Source organism: Dromaius novaehollandiae, chromosome 3, assembly GCF_036370855.1.
Source record: "Dromaius novaehollandiae isolate bDroNov1 chromosome 3, bDroNov1.hap1, whole genome shotgun sequence".
NCBI lineage: Eukaryota > Metazoa > Chordata > Aves > Casuariiformes > Dromaiidae > Dromaius > Dromaius novaehollandiae.
This window is the reverse complement of record NC_088100.1, coordinates 38,719,118-38,738,452: the sequence shown is the minus strand read 5'-3', so window position 1 is coordinate 38,738,452 and position 19,335 is coordinate 38,719,118. Positions and strand designations below refer to the sequence as shown.

Genomic DNA, 19,335 nt, shown 5'->3' with positions numbered 1-19,335 from the left:
CCCCCTGCCCCTTGGTGGTAGCTCAAATGAGATTTTCATTTTTTTTATTGAGCTGTGGTAGTTGAAGACTGGGAAACGTTAAGCTAAATATATAATATACGTCTTGGTTCTTGGTTTTTCTAGAATGCTTTCTTCCAAATTTCAACTCTTAATTTTAAATTGTAATATTCTAGTGCTGTTCACATGATTGTTTTTTTTCAATGACTAAATGGTAGAAGGCTCAGTGGAATCAAACTGATGTGAAACTAACAGATCAATGTCATATATATATAGATACATAAAAATACATAAATTATAAGAAATGTATAAAATAATGAAACATTATAAATGTAATACAGATTTTTTAAAGGAAATAAGTTTAAAGAGGCTTTTAATTTTTAAAGATACTCATATGTACTTTGCTATCCTGTAGCATGGTTCTATTTCTAAGTGTTAGGTAAGCCACAGAACAAAAGAGTGTTCCTTTAGGTTTGTTCCCATTGTCTTGTTTTAACTCTGTTGTGTGCTGTCTTGTTACATATATATTCCTGTATTATAAATGGCTTTTAGATATCTGTCTGATGATGCCAGGTTTTTTTTATTTACGTTTCTGTATTTTTTTTTTTTTTTTATGGAGGTAGAATACTGCAAACATAGCCTTCAGTGTAAGCAGAGAGCTCATTTCCTGGAGTACCTTTTCTAGATGAACAATCCTCCTTTTAGAGATCAGTATCAGTTATCACAGAGGAGTAACTTTTAAGGCTAGAATGTTTTAGTCTGACTTCCTGCATATTGCAAGACATAAACTTTCAGCAAGCCACCTGTTTTGACAATTTACTTAGTAGAAAACATTCTCTATCCTTCTGTCCCCATCCCCTCTTTAGCTCTGTCTTGAAGTAGTTCATTCATGATGACAGATCATTGTTTCACAGGACAACACATTTAAGACTTTAAGACTGTATAAATTGTTTGTTTCTACTTGAATTGCTGTATTTTCTATTCCTCTGTATGTTCAAAGCAAAATGAAAAAAAAAGCCTTTTGTACTGTTGTCCTATTTCTTTCTCTTGCATCTTAACTAGCAAAGAACTGTTGCACCTAGCTCGGTCACAGGAGAAGAGCACTCGTGCTTCTCAAGGCAACAGAGATTGAAAGTTACTGGTATACGTATGTGGAATTTAAGAGGAGAGTAACAGTATTCCCAAATCTTAATTCTTTGCTCTTCAGCCAAAAATTTTGGGTATTTAAATAACTCTGCCAAAATGGAAAATTTCTGCAGGAAAAGAAAAAAATTCTATCACTTTTAAATGACAGAGTACTAGAAGTTTGAATGCTATGCCATTTAAACCATAGGAAAATGAGGTATACCGAACTGAAATGGGCATCATTAAATAAAAAGAACCAATTGTCAGTATTGTTTGAATACTTTGCAGACAACTTGCTTTATTGTGTTAATAGATAGAAGACAAAGATCTATCCATCTTGGGGGTGAGGGAAGGAAGAAACAGTTTTTGAAAAGTATACTTAATCCACATACAATATATGTAAGTAGTACACAGATACAAATAAATACATATATAGATATATTTACAAATAAATACAAATAAAAAGGGTTTTCAGAAGCCATTTGTCTCAGAAAAAAGTTTTCCATATCTGTCTCTTACTCTGTTAAATTTACTGTCTGTATATAATGAATTAAACAAAAATTCATTTTCATTATTTCCCACCTATGAGTCTTGTTTTGCAGTTTCTATTTTCCAAAGAATTAGTTAGGTAAGAAAAATTTTTTTCCTATTCCTGTCATCAGCCATTCTGAAAAGAAAAGGACAAACCTTACAAGATTACATCACATGTGGATGGAGGATTGTAGCTTCCAAATAAGCTATGTTTTTAGTATAAAGAGTGTATTGTACTGTGTAGGTTTGAAGTACAAATTTGTTGCTGTTCATAGGATTTTAATAAAATACTTCAGCTGAGAAAACTAGTCAGTCTTTAGTTCATAGAAATAACTTACAACTGTCTTAAAAGTTATTTTTTTCTTGCTAATCTGATCACTAGTCAAAATATCTTACAAAAGAATTTACTAGTTAATATCCTCCCCAAAATTGAAAAGCTGTATTTATTATCTAGTTTTACTCTGCGGCATGTGGCAGTAGTGTTTTCTCAAACATGATTTTTGGTCCAGGTATTTTTATCTGATTCTTTTTCCCTATTCCCTGTACAGACTGAAGAAACTGTGTGGCTGCATTTGTGCTGGTAGACAGTTGGGGTTGGGAGCTGTTACCTGACTTTGAAGCCAGTGGGTGTTACATGGTTTGGCTCAGCATGGCTTAGTCTACGTATCTCTCAGCCCTGTGTCCCACCTCCTCTCTTCCACCTTTCTCTCCCACAACTGGGTGGTCACATAAATTGCCAGCTGGAGTCGTTCTTTGGCCTGTGATCATGAACTGTGCCCAGGCATGGCCTGGGTGAGTGGTAGTTAGCCTGGGTCAAAATCATGTAATAGTACAGATCATTGAATGGCTATGCCTGGACCTGGGCCTGGTTTAGGTTAGGTTTTCACTGCCTGCAGCAATACACACAGTGGTATTCAGGAGTTAGTGTAGAAGAGTCCCACTGTCGGGTCTGGATTTAGAAGGAATAGAGGCATCTTGCTGCTGGTGTGAACTGTGGGTTACTTAGCAGCTAGTGGTAACTGGGATGAAAAGTAGGATGAGAAAGGAGGAAAAATGGTTACAGACAGTGTAACTGTATGGGATGGGAAGAACCCTGGGAGGGAGTGGATGTAGGCAATAACGTTAGGCACAGAGAGAAGGGTTGATCCATCATTTCCCTGGGTAGTGGAGGTGCAGAGGGGAGTACACAAGGAAAGAGTTTAAGAAAACAGAGCTGCAGAAGCTGCAAAATGCTTTTGAGTTAAGGAGGCTGTGATGAAAAGGTGTTAGAGATAAGTTGGAATTCAGCTGTTGTTGAGATCAAGGCAGTAGGATTGGATAGAAAGTTAAGGAATGGGACTACAGCTATGTGCTTTGGGACTCTGTGAAAGCAGGAATTTGTATCACTGGGAGGGCTCTGACTTTATAGACCAAAATTTTCACGATAAATTTTCACAAGTGGGCAATTCTGAAATAACAATGTTTAACATTTAGATGTCATCTCAGCACTTCCTACTGAAAGATGGCTCTAAAATAGATATTTATGTTAAACATTTTTGTATGTAAACAGTGACAGTGAGGTGGACTGAATACTGGCAGAACTGCTGGGCTCAAAGGGTTGGTGATCAGCAGCTTGCAGTTCAGCTGGAGGCCAGTGACTAGTGGTGTACCAAAGGGTCAATACTGGGGCCAGTACTGTTTAGTATCTTCTTTAATGACTCGGATGATGGCACACGGTACACTTTCAGCAAGTTCACAGATGATATAAAACTGGGAGGAGTGGCTGATGCACCAGAGGGCTGTGCTGCCAAGCAGAGGGATCTTGACAGGCTGGAGAACTTGCCATAGAGGAACCTGATGAAGTTCTGCCAAGTCTGGCCCCTGAGGAGGAATAACCCCACATGCCAGCACTTGCTAGGTGCTGACTGGCTGGAGAGCAGCTTTGCAGAAAAGGCCTACGGCGTCCTGGTGAACAACAAGTTGAGCATGGGCCAGCAATGCACCCTCGTGCAAAGACAACAGCATACTGGGCTGCATGAGGGACAGCATTGCCAGCAGGTGGAGGAAGGTGATCCTTCCCCTCTACTCAGCACTGGTGAGGCCATACCTGGATGCTGGGTCTAGGTCTGTGTTCCCCAGTACGAGAGAGACATGGACCTACTGGAGCAAGTCCAGCAAAGGGCCATGAGGATGATAAGAAACTGGAGCATCTCTCATATGAGGAGAGGCTGAGAGGGCTGGGGCTGTTTAGCCTGGAGAAGGGAAGACTGAGGGGGAATCTGATCAGTGTGTATGAATACACCTGATGGGTGGTTAAAGAAGATGGGGCCAGACTCTTCTCAGTGGTGCCCAGTGACGGGACAAGAGGCTGTAGGCATAGACTGAAAAGCAGGAAATTCCATTTAAACATCAGGAAACACCTCTTTACTGTGACGTTGAGTGAGCTCTGGAACAGGTTGCTCAAAGACGTTGTGGAGTCTCCATCCCTGGAGATATTCAAAACCCGACTGGACACGGTGCTGGGCAGCCTGCTGTAGTTAACTTCGAGCAGGGTATTGTATTAAATGTTCTCCAGAGGTGCCTTCCAACTTCAGCTATTCTATGATTTTATAACGCACATCTATCAGAGTTGATAATTAAGCATGCAAGGGTAATCTTGGATCAATGTAAATTTGTGTAAACTTAAACAAGTTGGTCCTTAAGTGCATAAAATTATATAAATCTACAAGTCCCACAACAATTAAATTGTTCCATTGAGAAATCATATTTGTATTCTGTGTGAATGCCCAGCAGGTCTAAGTTGAGTGTTCATGTCATCATGCTATGCTTCATTTAACAAAAAATTATTTTCCTCTTATATTAGTGGGGCATTATATTGCTGTGCTGTTTTCCTCAGCTTTTAGCAAAATAAATTTGTTTGTTACATGTGTAGGTGTACATTTAAGACCACTGATTCAAAAACTTGTTTGCATTTGCCTGCAGAAGATACTTCCTTCAAAGATTAGCAGCTGCAACATCTTGAGCCAATTTTCAGAGATAAAAATGCTTTTGTGAATTGAGTGCACAAATACTTGTGCAAAATGGGATTTGCAGCTGTGTTTATAAGTGTCTGAAAATTTTATTGGAGTATGTCAGTAGAGATCCTGCACTAAGAATATGTGCATTATATGTGTGTGAGCTCAGAACTATTTTTTGAATTAAAAAATATTGTCCTTCAAGGCAGTATGCAAACTCTGGCCTTCTATATTCTTATCAAAACATTTTAAAGGGAATAGTGACTCTGATCCTGCCTCGGTTACTCCTTGAGTGCTCTTACTGATGGAGAAGGTCAGAAGACATTCACTATTTTAATTGGAACTTGAAGAAAACTTCATTGTGTGCTGTACAACAATGTGCTCAAGGACAATCGTGTAAAAGCATGCTGTTATTGCCTTCTGGTGTATGTAAATACACTAATTCTAGAAATAAAAAATTTCTTCCAGTATGCCTCTGGCATAGCCTTCCCTCCCATAGGAGCAATGATTGGAAAGAAATAAAGGGAAGCTCTATTTTCTTCTTGGTGCTTTGATTTGATAGTGGGTGTGTGTTTGTGTGTTTGGCAGGTGTGGATGGAAGAGGACAAAACCAAATGGAAACCTGAGTCTGGTGTCATTTCCATGAGTTGTTTTCCTCCATAATTTTATGTCAAAATACTTTGCAAAAGATTAAGTACAAGCATTTGGATGTTGCAGAGGTGGAAGCTGTTGAAGTGCCTTAGATAGAAGGGTTGTGTCTGATGAAACATTGATGCTGTGTAAGACAGCATCTTAAACTGACAGAATTGTGGCCCTGGTTTTGATTGGAAAGAAGGTGTGTGCAAATTCATAAAACAAAGCTATCAGTACTATGGCATTACGTGTTTTGGCATGGCTGAAACTCCTTTGCTGACTTGGAGCATGGAATTGCTATGCTCTAAAATGCCAAGAGTTCATATACAAAACAAATGTGATATGGCAGCAAATATATTGCCTGATATGCTTGGCAAAAAGAAGGAAGCCAATAACAGAAAATAATTCTACTCTTCTAACTTAATTTGGAAAGTCTGCAGTGAATTCTGCAAGTAATTTGATCTCTTTTTCCCCTTATGTTCCTAATTGTCTTTATTTTTCCTCTGTATTGACACTGAAATATTTGTGCCTGACACAGACATACCTTTTATTTGGGTTTTTCTTCCTCCAAAGAGTCATGTTGGTAAAAATGTTTTACTGGATATGTGAACATTAAGAGCAGTGCCATCAGATCACTTTTCCTGAGAATGTTCTTTTCTTTTTTTAAGTTCTCTGTGTTAAGTAGCATACTTCTATATAGACGCTGCTGATTCAAGCTCATGGAGGTACTTGTCTTATACAAGTGAAAAATAATAATGTGTCCTCCCAGTTTACTTTATTTGCCTCTGACAACTTTGTTTTTTTTAATCTTTCTGTTTTGCCTTGTGAAATACACGTCAATGGTAGTAAGGACCAGTCACCCCAAGAAATTATCAGTAAATTTCTGATAGCCACATCAGTTTTCTTTGGGGTTTTAGATGACACTTAGTTTATATGCTTTTATTGCTACTGTAATCAGTTCCCTTTATAATAGCAGACTAGCATTAAAAATTTTTAGGTGAACTAAATGCAAGGCAGAGAAGTGACATACGGACATTTGAATGCTTGGCAGTCCCCACTGTCTCCCTTGCCAGTTCTTGGTTTTCCTCTTCTGAGCCTTTTCCCTGAGATCTTCATTCAAGACTCCTTGTCTGAGGACAGAAAATAGTTTTCTCCCTTTTTATAGCACAAATGATTGTTCTCACTGTTTTATTGCTTGTTTTCACTATGTTTTCAATTAGATGAGGGCTTCAGTAAAAGATTTCATGGACTACTATGTTTGAAATAGGTCTTTTTTAAAATGCAATGCTGAAAACTACTTCATGATTTCAGTTCTGTAGATCACTAGGATGTTGCTAAAGGACGCATAGTTGTTGTCTAGTGCATTATAACCAACTCCATGTTGAGGAAGAAGTGTTTTTGGTTTTCCTCTTAAGAAAATTTTTGAGAAAGCTGATTCTAGCCAAGCTTTGAATGAGACACTGTGCCAAAAAAAAAAAAAAAAAAACTTTATATCTGTCACTGAAAATTAACCTTCTGATCAAAATTAAGTTTCTCAAGAAATATTTTTCACCTTATAATTACATTTCTTATGCTGATTTGGATATGGTCAAGTGCATAATATTTGAAGATATGATTACAGGTATTATGCTGTTATTTTCTTTGTAATTGCTTTAGCATATCTTGAGTATAGAAGCGGCATTGTAAATATAAGTAAGAAAATAAATGCCTAACTTTGTGCTACAAGATAGTAAAAGCAAAACAGAGAGTTCTGGCAAGTAGTTTTTGGAGTTGGAGCCTTGAAGAAGCCTTTCGTTAAACTTTTAATTCCTGCCTGCTGTAAAAGATTGCTGTGCCGCATTTAAAAACCAGCATTGCTTTGAGTGGTAAGACAGGATGACAAAAAAGTATTTTAAAGGTTTTAATAGCAGCATCACATTTTAAATTAAAAGTCCTAAAATTAAAAAAACTGTTTGGAAATATAGTCAGTCATCTGGCTTGCATAAATGGCTGCAGTCTCTAAGACAGCAGACCAGAATATGCATGATATTCTCTACAGTCATTTCCAGGATACTCTGGAAACAAAATGTATGTCTCCAAATGTATTCACAATTATATCGGAATGAGCTCGTATTTCAAGGTAAATGTTGGGATAATTTTCTCAGTCTCCGAGAACAAAGAACATTGAAAGACATGCTATATTGTGATAAAATACTGAGGAAATTAAAGGATAGTAGGGAAATATAATAATATGAAAGAAGAATTTAGAAAATATATTTGTAATTGAGAACAAAAAGTACAGGATATAATTTAACCTTGGAGCACATACAAAAGTTATGTACGTGATGGGAGGTGATTCAGGATGTCTAATGATGCTATTTAGAGTGCTTGTTCAGCCCTGGTTTCAAAATCTTTCTCTGTTTAGGATCTAAGTTACACTTAGTAATGCAAGGGGAGGAACGCTGCTCTGCCTCTCACTTCTGATTCCCCATTACAGTAACCAGTTGCCAAACTTGCTGTACTGCCCTTTCTTACAGTGCTTGTTACATGTTTATATAGCTGATTAGCAAAGAACAGACAAGAATAGACAATATAAAGCTAAGCTTTAACAAAACCAATGCAGGTTTGCTAAACTTTTCTTTGTTAGATAGTTACCTTACTGTATTTTTGTCTTGATAAAATATTAATTAGTATTTTAAAATATTAATTAGCATTTTTACCTGAGGGCTACTTTAACGATAATTTAAAAACATATTGGCCTTCAGTTCTAACAGTGAAACCTGAAGTGTGCTATTAAAGTAACTTTCTAATTTCCATTACTTTCATCTCCTTTCAAAGGAAATAAGGTGGGGGAAATTGTGCAAAAGATTATTTCAAAAGTATCAAAAAGATATATAGCTTATATATAGATGCATATAGTCTTTCTCATGTGAATCTTTCTCACTTGCACTTTGTGTGTGAGGGGAAAGATGTACTAGTATCATTAGCATGTGATGCTTCAGTGTGCTGAAGGAAAATTCACATGAATAATATTTAAACACACAAACCTCCTGGTTTGGGGGATGAATGTGTCCTGTAAATTTTCTGAATGCTTGTGTAATAAAATGGTGAACACTGAAAACTTTTTGAATAGGCAATCCATTGAAAATTGTAATACTGACCTTACTAGATGAGGTTTAGGTTTATCAAATTCCAAAATATTAAATGCTCAAGAGAAGACAGTGACCAGATTCCTAGCTGGTATAAACTAGTATAGCTTGGAGTCATTAGATTTGTAGACTTGTATTATTTGAGGATGTCATCCTCAGCATTGAAATTACTCTTCAGCTTCCTGGTTGGGATTTGGAGCAGTAGAGTATTTATTCAAAATTAGAGTGATGATATACAAAAGTAGCTCAAACGAAGCAAGAACTTTCTCCACTCTCATTTTTCTTATTTTTTTTTGCATTGTTTTTATTTTTAAATAAACAGGAAACTTACTCAAATGCTATCCAGTATTGTTTTCTGTTAACAGATAAAGTATTGCAGATTGCATTAAAAACACAGACTTCAGAGTCGAAAGGCACATGTGTGCGCCTTGTATTTGAAACCTTAGTCCTAAAGTAGTGTTTGTCTGGCTTTGGGAGAAGTTTCTATTGAGGCAAGAGTAGAAAAAGCTGACATTTCTAGTTTGGGTTTTTTGGGCAAGAGAGTACATTTGTTTAATTTTAATTTAATAACCATACCATTTCAGATGGAACAATTGGTATGTATGGCTTAGGTTCTGACAGACCAAATATCATTCCATTGCAGCATAGTGTTTTATACCTGAGAGAGATCAGCTTCCTGCGCGTGTAGAGTGTGTCAGCTTTGTGATGGTTTCAACTTCTGTCTGTCTCGGCCAGTTTGTTATCCTTTATGTCTGAAACATTTGTGCTTGTTAAGATGTGGAGGAATTTAAATATTCTAGACAAGAAAGAGGCTGTTCTTAAACTAAGTTAACTTTAATTAATTATTTAAACATCTTTTTATTTTCAAATTGACTTTATATGTTCACTTGATGCCTGTCTAATTATATTTAATTCTTTACAGATATATTCTACTAATGAGTCTTCAGGATCGAAATGAAAAGCTTTTCTATAAAGTGCTGACTTCTGACATTGAAAGGTTCATGCCTATTGTATATACTCCCACTGTGGGACTGGCTTGCCAACAATATGGTTTAGCGTTTCGGAGGCCAAGGTATGTAAGTAAAAGTAATTGTATCTTTTTTCCTCTTGGCAGATTTCTGCAGGGGGGTTTCTAACATAGTTGAATGTAAGCCAAAACTGGAATAATTGAGATAATTGAAACTACACTTGCAGCCTGCATTAAACAGTAATTTGTGTTGCATTAAGAAGGTAAATGGTTGTTTTAGTTATATTCAGACATGGATAAATTTATAATCTCATTAACTGAATTTGACTTTCTTAGAATCCTAGCTGCAGGTTGTAGGACCACAGAAGGATGGATCCTTAATGTAAATTTATCTTAGCAACCTAAAGAGTATTGACTTTTACCTGTATACATTTTCATTTTAGAGGTATTATATGTATGTGTATATATATACACACATACACACACACGTATAGCACATACATGAACATAATATTCTGTGACTATTGTATAGCAAAATCATATAACAGTTGCAACATTAAGCTAAATGTTACATATATATTAGATATGTATGTACAGACATCTTAAAAATAAGCAATCATAGGAGCACTTGTCTCACTGCTTAATAATGTTATTTCATAGGCTACTGGAGTGCATTTATTCTGTATACAGTATCTGTATTTATAGAGTGATGAGGAAGTGGTATGAAAGAGGGATACATGTAACTTCTGTCTGCTGCTTCTTCAACATCAACCCACAGAGTTTGAGATTTATAGTGGTTGCTATTTGAGAATCTTGTGTATACCAGTGAAGGCACTCAGACTTTGGGGGTGGGAATTGGCAGTCTGTATAGCGAAGAGAATATTTTTGCTTCAGTCAGAAACAGTTTCTGAGGTTTGGAGAGGGTGAAGGATGCTGCGTTTTCGCTCCAAAAGCAAAGTAGAACAATACTTGGGAGCATTCAGTACTGTTTTCTGGCAAAGGAAGAGATAAATGAGCTGTATGTGCATAGCTCTGTTAACAGAAATGGTTTTTTACATTCAAGGCATTGATCAAAAATAAGAAGCTTGCAAGATTGAAAGGAACAAATGACTGCTCACAGTTTCTTCAGCAGGAGGCATCTGGGGGAGAAGACTTATGGATTCAAGGATTTGTTGTTGTTAATGTAAAAATCATTTTGGCCTTGTGACCAGGATGAGTCAAGGCCTTCTGGCCTAGTACAGAAAACAACAATTCCCACTGCTATATTCATTATTCAAGTTCAAAAAGACCTCAAGAATGCATACTTAAACCTGTTTAACAATTGGTAGCTTTTAGGTGCCTCCCCTAGCTAGAGAAGTGATTTCCTTTTTTCCCATCAGTATTATCACCATGGTGATTTTATGAGTCTCCAAGGAAGTGCTAGATGTGTCTGTAAATTAAGTCTTTGATTCCTTTCTGGAGTTAAGCTGACCTCATTGGCCTTTGTTTTAGTATCCATTGCTATATAGGTTATTGCATGAGAAGCACCCTTGCCCATGTTAGATCATGGAGACAAATACTGTATTTTTCAATTTCTGTCCAGACTTGTTGACAGTTTATGCAGGAAAAAAAAAAGGACAATTCAGCTGAGCATCAGTCTGAAAACTGGTGAGACACAGATTGCAACATCAATGGAAACAGCCCATCAGCCCCTTCAGAGATTTCCAAACTCTTGAACTCCATTCTTCAGTCTGATAATAAGCACATTTAAGGCACAGAAAAAGAACTGATTTTGGGGGGAGGAGAAGGGGAATATATTTAAACTCTTTTGCTGTTTTTTTTTTTTCCTTTTGGTACAATTTTTGGCTGCAGAGTACTTAGAAAGATTGCCTATATCTTACTTCTTTTGATATTAATACTAAATTCCTACTTCAGATCACTCTGTCACTAATAAATTTATGGTTGTATCTAGTTTAGTTTAAGCAAATTATACTAAAGACATATAGTTAACAAAAATATACTAGGATAAAAGCACTTCAAGTTCTCCGCTATGCAACTAGGCTACTCTCTAGCCTGACTTGCAAGGAGAATTGACTAAGATTGTAACACTTTGTGGGTTTGTCTGCATAGCTTACGTATGTCACAGCACGTTTATTTCTTATTTTCCCTTTAATTTCAAGTATGACATAAAAAACTTTCAAAGTCATTTTCAAAGGCCATGCACAGTAGGAATAATACATGTATTGTGTAGTCTTCGGAATAGCAAGCGGAATCTTCCCAACTCAGCAAATGACTGCAATAATAAACATAACAGTTTATATTACATACGATATTATATGTAACATTTTACGAAGTTTCTGTGTTCCTGTGGATTTTCTTCTGTTCTACTTAAAACTTACTAGGCTGGCACACAGATAATGAGCTTCCATTCTGATGGTATATTTAGTTATTCTAAACACTGATAGTGATGATACAAGGAAGGAGAAGGAAACAAGTGCTCTATAAGAGTCCTGACACTTGTATGTTGTTAAAAGTATGACTGTATTTACCAATATTAGAATGTAGTCTGATTTTTTTCCTCCAAAAAGTGTTCATTTCCATAGTGAAAATAAGCAAATTAAAGGCAAATTGTCTCACTTATCTTTTAACTTAAAAAATACATAACTTTACAAGACATTCCATTATTTGGTATTTGACACAATTTTTTTTCCCCATTGCAGTGGAGTTACTAATGTATGAATGATGTTGTAAACAATATTAAATAATGTTTTAACTGAAGTGTCTTTGATATTCAGTTACTGTATTTACTGAGATTTACTGAAATCGGCTTTGGCTATATTCAGCTGTCTGTTGCTTCCCTGGCTACATGTGTGCTTTACATATGTGACTGACTTAAGATGTGTGTGAGATATTTATAAAAGTCTATTTTAGTTCTAGTCCTGCTGGATTTTTTCACTGCTTTCAAATAAATATTTTCATGACTTATGTAAGTAAAGATGTCTGAATATCATCTACAATATTCTTCTGCCTAATAAGGATCTCATAAACATGTTTTTTTCTTAAACTAAAAAATCATCTGCCAAGTTGGATGTCTATTACTCTCCTGAAAATTCTCTACTATTACTTGCAAGTTGTCTCACTACCTGCTGTCTCTTATCTTCCCAAACCACTTAGGTGACTGCAGTACTCATTAGAGATCACAAAAAAAAGAAAAGGATTGAAAGGATTGTAAAGATTATTACCTTTGATAGATTCATTACTACTAAAAAAGTTTGTGAACTTCCACTGTGTTCTGTGAGCAACACAGATCTGGGTTTTCTTATAAAAACCTTTTATAAATTATTCCAAAAGCAAGTATGCATAGTCATCAGTTTCAGATGGTTTGAAATTATATTCAAGAGTGTGACTAATTTAGTATTAGGCATTATATATTGGTGTCCCTCATGAACAGCACCTTTTGTGGGCTGAACTAGTGCTACTTTGCAGAAACACAGTCTCAGTTTGAGAGCTGAGATATATTCAACTCTTTTGCCTAAGGAATGATGAGTTACTTCTTTTTAAAAATATTTATGCAAAGTTGTAAAAATAATACAAAAAGATGTCCTCCCTATTCTGGAATATCTGTATGGCAGGGCCTTTTACAGATGCAGTGGCCGTATATGGCATGAGAAGCTATTTTAAGGGGGTAGAAGTAGAATCATGACTGAGGTTGGAAGGGACTTCCAGACATCACCTAGTCCAACTCTCTGCTCTAAACAGTCGAATTGGAGAAGGTTGCTCACAGCTGTGTCCAGTTCAGTCTTGAACACCTTCAAGGATAGAGAGTTCACAAGCTCTCTAGGCAATCTGTTCCAGTATTTAATCACCTTCATGGGGGGAGGCGGGGGGAGAAAAGATTTCTTAATGTCTGGTTGGGATTTCCCATGTCCCATGTCCTAACCTGTGTCCATTACTGTAGCCAGCAGTCAGGTCCCCTGAGCCTTCTCCAGGTGAGCAAAGGCAGCTCCCTCAGCCTCTCCTCATGCACCAGCCCTGAGTAGCGTGGTGGTGCCCTGTGGGGCTCGCTCCCATAGGCCCACATCCTTCTCTCTGGGGAGAGCCCAAAGCTGGCAGTGGTACTCCAGACATGGTCTTACAAGTGTTGAACACTTGTAAGAGGGGAAGGATTACTTCCCCGGACCTGCTGGCTACACTCTTTCTAACACAGTCAAGGATGCTGTTGGCCTTCTTCGCCACGTTACATGCAGACTTCGTGCTTTCAGGAAAGCCTCTGAGTAAGAGGAGAATGAATGAAGTTAGTGTATGACATGCTTAAAGCACTTCAAAGTGATGTCTTAAATCTAGCGGGGTCTTTTCTTGCAGCTCTTTTTTTCATACTTTTTCTTTCCTTTAGCTCAAAAGAGAAAAGTCTGGTGAGATAGTATGTATACATTTCCCATTATTTTTAAGCATAAAGACAGAAGAAAAATAAAGATTTCGGTTAACATAGAGAAGGAGTAAAAGATGCTATATTTTAATCCAGTGTATACATTCTCATAGTCTCTCTAGTTGTTATAATTCAGTAAAAATGTGCAATGTTATTTCTAGGTAGAAGCTCAAGTGTAAGAATTGTGTATGTTTTATGCAGACTTATATCTAAATACTGTCTCTACTGTCAAATGAATGTTTTTCTTTCTCAAAATATCTCTCAATTTGATGCTATTTTTATTACTGTCCCTTCTAACAGCTCAGAAAATGTTTGCTATTTCACAGTCAGACAAAGATACCATTAGAAACAGACTTGCCTCTATAGGTAAATAAATTAAAAATTACCAATTGCTGCACATCATATTTCTTATTTATAACACTGAAAGTTGCAGGAAGGTGTTTTAATATCCACATTAAATCTTTAAGGTTTTTTTTTATATTCAGTTAGATTTCTATATGTTGTGAAGCGAGTTTGAAGCCCTTGGTTCACAAGTAATGTCTTCAGGCAAGGAATTAATGAAAATTAATTTAAAGTTAAAAAAAAAAAGTGTTTAATCGGATCATTAAATGAGGTCATCTTCTATGCCTCCCTTACATGTTTTTGGAAGACTATATAGGCCTACATGACGTACTTCTATAACTGTAGAAGGATGCTGTATCTAAGACTAAATGTTTTTTGTCCTGAAGCAATATTTTGCAATTATAGAATGAACATTCTTGGCTGCTTAGCCAACTGTGTGATTAAGCAACATTTCTCAAGTGAACCAGCTGCAAAATAATTGACTCACTGGTTCGACGCTCATTTGGATAATTGACATTTGTTTGTTAAATTAACACTGCCAACTCTAGCTGCATCATGCTCATTGTGAATATTCAGCTTAAAATCCATCAGTTTAATAAATAAGGCTTTTATAATCTAGTAATAAATAATACAGATCTGACAGCAGATCTGTACAACATGCATCTACAGACCACATAATTATAGAAGCATAATTTAGAAGACCAGTCTCTCTGGTCTTCCTCACAACTAATTGAGGAGGATGAGGTAGGAAAGAAGCTCCTCCAAGGACAGATCAGAGGAGGGATTTGGATCCATGTAAGGAATCCCCACACACTACTGTTATGATTGTGTGTGTGCATATCCAGTGATTTAAAAAAAGGTGGAGACGAAAATTTCAAAGACCTGTGCTGGAAATGTAATACAGTCATGGTTTTATTGCAGCAATCACTGTGTCATGAAGAGCATTACCTCAGAATCTCTATGAGGTAACTTTTTGATGAAGAGTTTCGAAACAAAAAATCATTAAAGTAAAAAATTATTTAGTTGTACAAAAGCAGGTACGTACATATGACAACTTTTGCTGATTTGCCAAGAAACAATCTATTTCTATAAATGGATTTTTTAAATATAACTCTTCTTTCAGTTTCTTTATTCATCCAGAAAGTATAAATATTGCAAAGTTTGATGGAAATTTCCTCTAAGAATCCAAAATCAACTTTTTACATAGTGTATGGAACACCCAGGTGTTTAAGGTTTTTGTGTAAACTCAGCATTCAGAGAAAGGAGGAAAAATTGCCAACTATTGCTATGCTGAGGGCTTTGGATGTTGTTAAAATGTTAGGTGACTATTTACATGTTCCCATTCCTTGGAGGAAAAGCCATTTCAAACAGAATATCAAAAAGCAAGCCCCAGTAACTATTGCCACCACCCAGGCATATCAAAGTGCCTCTGAAAGAACTTGCTGATGCAGTCACATGCTGTCAAGCTGAGCAGGAACCTTTTTAAAAGTTTCTGAATTGAAATTGAGGCTTCATCTTGAAGAGTTGGATGTAGTATCTTAAAAAGCAAAAGTATGTCAGCCTGAGCTTTAAAAGATTTTTTTTTAACATATAGAACCAGATCATCGCTAACTTCAAAGTGCTTGCTCAGTAAAGTGTTCTCGCAGAAGTTTCCATCTGTAATAATAATTCTTTCAACTTTGTCTTTTTTCATATTTTTTTTCCTCACAAATGGCTCTTGAAATAGCAAAGCTAGAGGTCTCTTATACTGCCTGAATCTAAGCAAGATTACATTATTGAATTGGCTTTTTAGAAGTATTTTAAACATTTAATTGCTTTAGCTCTTTTAATATTTTTGAAAAACACGTAGAGTGTTATTGATGGTCGTTAGCCCCAACTTTTCAGAAGCCAGAGCAAAATGCCTGAAGTCAGCTTAACATGTAAAATACCCAGTTTGTAAGTGCTGATTTTGTACTAGGTTGCCACCTTAGGGAAATGCGTCTGACTCATCACGTACCAATTTGAAAACAGATACTTTACTTGTATTTCCAAGGGAACGGTGGGCATTTACATTTACTGATGGTTCAGATGAGCTGTACTGAATACAAGCACTCTAAGTGTGAGCTGTTTTTGTCGATATAATAATGTTTACCACACATATTGAGGCTGTCAGCTGCAAGATAGTATAACTTTTTTTATAAGGAAACTAAGTTAGGAGAAAAATATTTGTTTCTGTGGCAGAACTTAGAAAAATTTAGAACTTGGAGGCAGAAGTTGCAGCCTGTTTGCCAGCAGGAGGTTGATTCCTGCAGTACATTTAATAATTTTTAGTGTGCTTTTAACGAGGCTTTTGCTGGAGACTGTGATTTTCCTTTTCTTAGTTCCACTGGATGACTTTGACATCCAAGTCTCTTCAGAAACCAGATTTGGCTTCTAGGAGGCCAAAAGCTTGTTAAGCGTTCCTGGATTACAAAAGCCAAGAAAGTTCAATTCCTGGTACTTGTTTGTGAATGACTGTTTTACAGAGTTGTGTGTTATTTTCCTGATTGGGATCAAAAGGTCTGGATTTATTTGACCTAACGTCTTCACCAGTATGACTGTCTTCCTTAGGTATTTCAGAGCATCTAGATATTATCTTCCAAGGAGAACAGATTCTTTTAGAGCTAATATTAATCTGATTGTTACCTGATTGGATAGTTAATAGTATTTTCTCTGAAAACTTACTGCAAGATTTTCTTCTGGAAGTGAAATAAAAAATCTGTGAGTTTTTTTCCTGATCTTTTGCAATGGCTGGATCTTTAGGGCAGTCTCTGAAACTGAAACTGCAATAAAGACATAAAATAAAGCAGACTTACTGTTTGAAAATAACATTGGAGATCCAGTCTTCAACAGGCTGTGGTATAGGTTGTATTTATTAATATGGCTCAGGTGGCAAGTTGTTCTGTGGTGTTATGACAGAGAATTAATATGGGTGTAGCATTTCTTCCTATTTTAGACAATCTTTTTCTTATTGACTTCAGATGTCCAGTGATGATGATATTTGCCTCCCCTCACAAAGCACTTTTGAAACAGATTTTGGTATGTCAGATTTTTACTTTTCTCTTTTATGAAGATGACAACTGTTGACACTCTCCAGACAACTTTTTATCTTGTTTTTTGTATAGCCTTTTCATTAAATTGAAGTACCATGATATTTAATCACACCCTGTAATTCTACTCTTTGGCATGATTCTGCTCTGTTCTGTTACCTTCATCAAGCTAAAATGTAGCATACTGTTGCTTCCTCAGCTCAAAAGTAAGGCTAGTAGGTTCTCAAGCATATTTTTGCCCTGCTCTGAAAAGTTGGAAAAAGAGAATTGGCAAGTTGTGAGAATATTAAATTCCTCTGTTCTCCTAGACTGTCTTCTAGAAACATACCATGCTGGCTTGTGCCCAAAGTGTACTTAGCTCAGTCTGTCAGCAGCCAGTAATGCTGCAGAGAAAGGTGTGAGAGTCTTGCATAGAAGATGTCAGTTGGCCTTATTTTCATCTTGCAGTGCTATGTAAATGTTAAGCCAATCTCTAACTCCAAGAAACAGATGTATAAAAAAATTAAATCTTGATTTTGGTAACATTAGGATATTCTTTAAGTTCTATTTTTATGTAGTTATCCAGTCTCTCTTGAACTGTCTTAAATTCATGGCTTTTGGTGACATTTTGGCAGTAGTTTGTTTCACCATTTGGTCATAGTGTGAATTTTTCTCTTTTTATTAAACTTGCGCCTTAACATAAAATCAGGAATGACTGAACTATGCAAAGCAGAGAGTATATAGTCCTGATCTAGCATTATGAAGTACATTGTCCTTGATGTGGGGTTTTTTTGGTATGCATTTAAGTGCTTGCCTGTAAGTAGTATTGACAGCAATACTGGAAGAAAGGTATGCTTTGAGCTATTCTTGCATTTAGTCTAGCGTGAGTTGGAGCATTACCTATTTTGTTAGCTTCTTCCTAACCTCAGTAGCTGTATGGATGATTTTCCTTGTGCAGGTAGTCTTCTAGGGCCTTTTCTTCATGATCATAAAAGAAGCTTTGTCCTAAAACACATCAGAAGTCTGGAATTTCTGGCTTCCAGACCTAAGCTCATACCTCTTTACAGTGCGTTACTCTGTTTTTTCTGGAGGGAGTACATCTGGGCTGTGAGCAGGAGGAAATGAGGCCATCCCTACTCCAAACATGACTTTCTCGAAATGTTTGGCAGCAGCCAAAGTTGGGTCATTTTCTTTCGCCTCTGAGCATAGTCTTATGAGAAAGACTGTTAGCAAGCCTCAGGGCTCTTCTACAAAGCCATCCTTGGTGGTTTCGGTGCAAGAACTGTCATTAGACCCTATTGAAGACTGTCACAAGAGCCCAGAAAACTCAACTGGGCCCTGGAAGTTATGCTGCCTTCACATTTTTACCACTACTGTAGTGCCAATACTAAAGTACTGGCCATGCCTGTCTTACCTTTTTCCACTTGTTCACGTCATCTTGGATATTTTGATGTTCAGGGGATCTTTGCCCTCTTTTGGCTTGCACTGTCGATTTTTACACTTTTCCACTATCTCGTGTGCAGGATTAGAGTCTAGGGAAAGTTCTCTGTCCTCCACAAATTAGGAGGACTCAAATTTATCTTTTCAAGGGCATCTGTGCTCTAAGCCAATGAGAACTACACTTCTATGGGTTTTGGCATATGACGATTATCTTCCCCACTAAGCATCCTACTAAAAGAGTGCTCTGAAACAATGCGTTTTCTAACTGATGCTTTTCACTGCACGAGAAGAACAGCTTGAGTGATGTTTATTAATGCAGTGCTCATTAGACTCTTCTCATTTGATTTAGTAAAACAGTCATCTTGTGGATCTACGTGCAGAAGACTGGACAGAAAGTACATGATCCCAAGTTAAATGTCTTTACTCTGACTAATCTTTTCTCTCTAGCGCCAACATCACATAAAAAGGTAGGCCGTATCCTTTTCAACAAATACACTGTGAACATATTAATGCCTTTTTAAAACAGTGATATTACTTTGGCAAGTTATGTTTTCATATTGATAATTAACACTTGTACTAACGTATAACCATGTTACTCTTTGGTGTCTTTGTTTTTTCCTGAATTTTTAGAAAGCTTTTGACTCTATGCCGGCCCATGACAAACTGCTTTCTAGTTACAAGCTTTCCGATTTCCCGAAGTAGTGTATCTCTTAATGAAATGTACTGT

At 36.6% G+C, this 19,335-nt stretch overlaps 1 protein-coding gene across 1 annotated transcript in view; it reads left to right on the top strand.

Moving 5' to 3' along the window:
- The window catches only part of ME1 (malic enzyme 1), a 202,918-nt gene that overhangs the window by 54,123 nt on the left and 129,460 nt on the right, over nt 1-19,335 (top strand). The window contains exon 3 of the mRNA XM_026121035.2: nt 9,330-9,479. Coding sequence (XP_025976820.1) covers nt 9,330-9,479 — 150 coding nt within the window. The remainder of the gene's footprint in view (nt 1-9,329; nt 9,480-19,335) is intronic.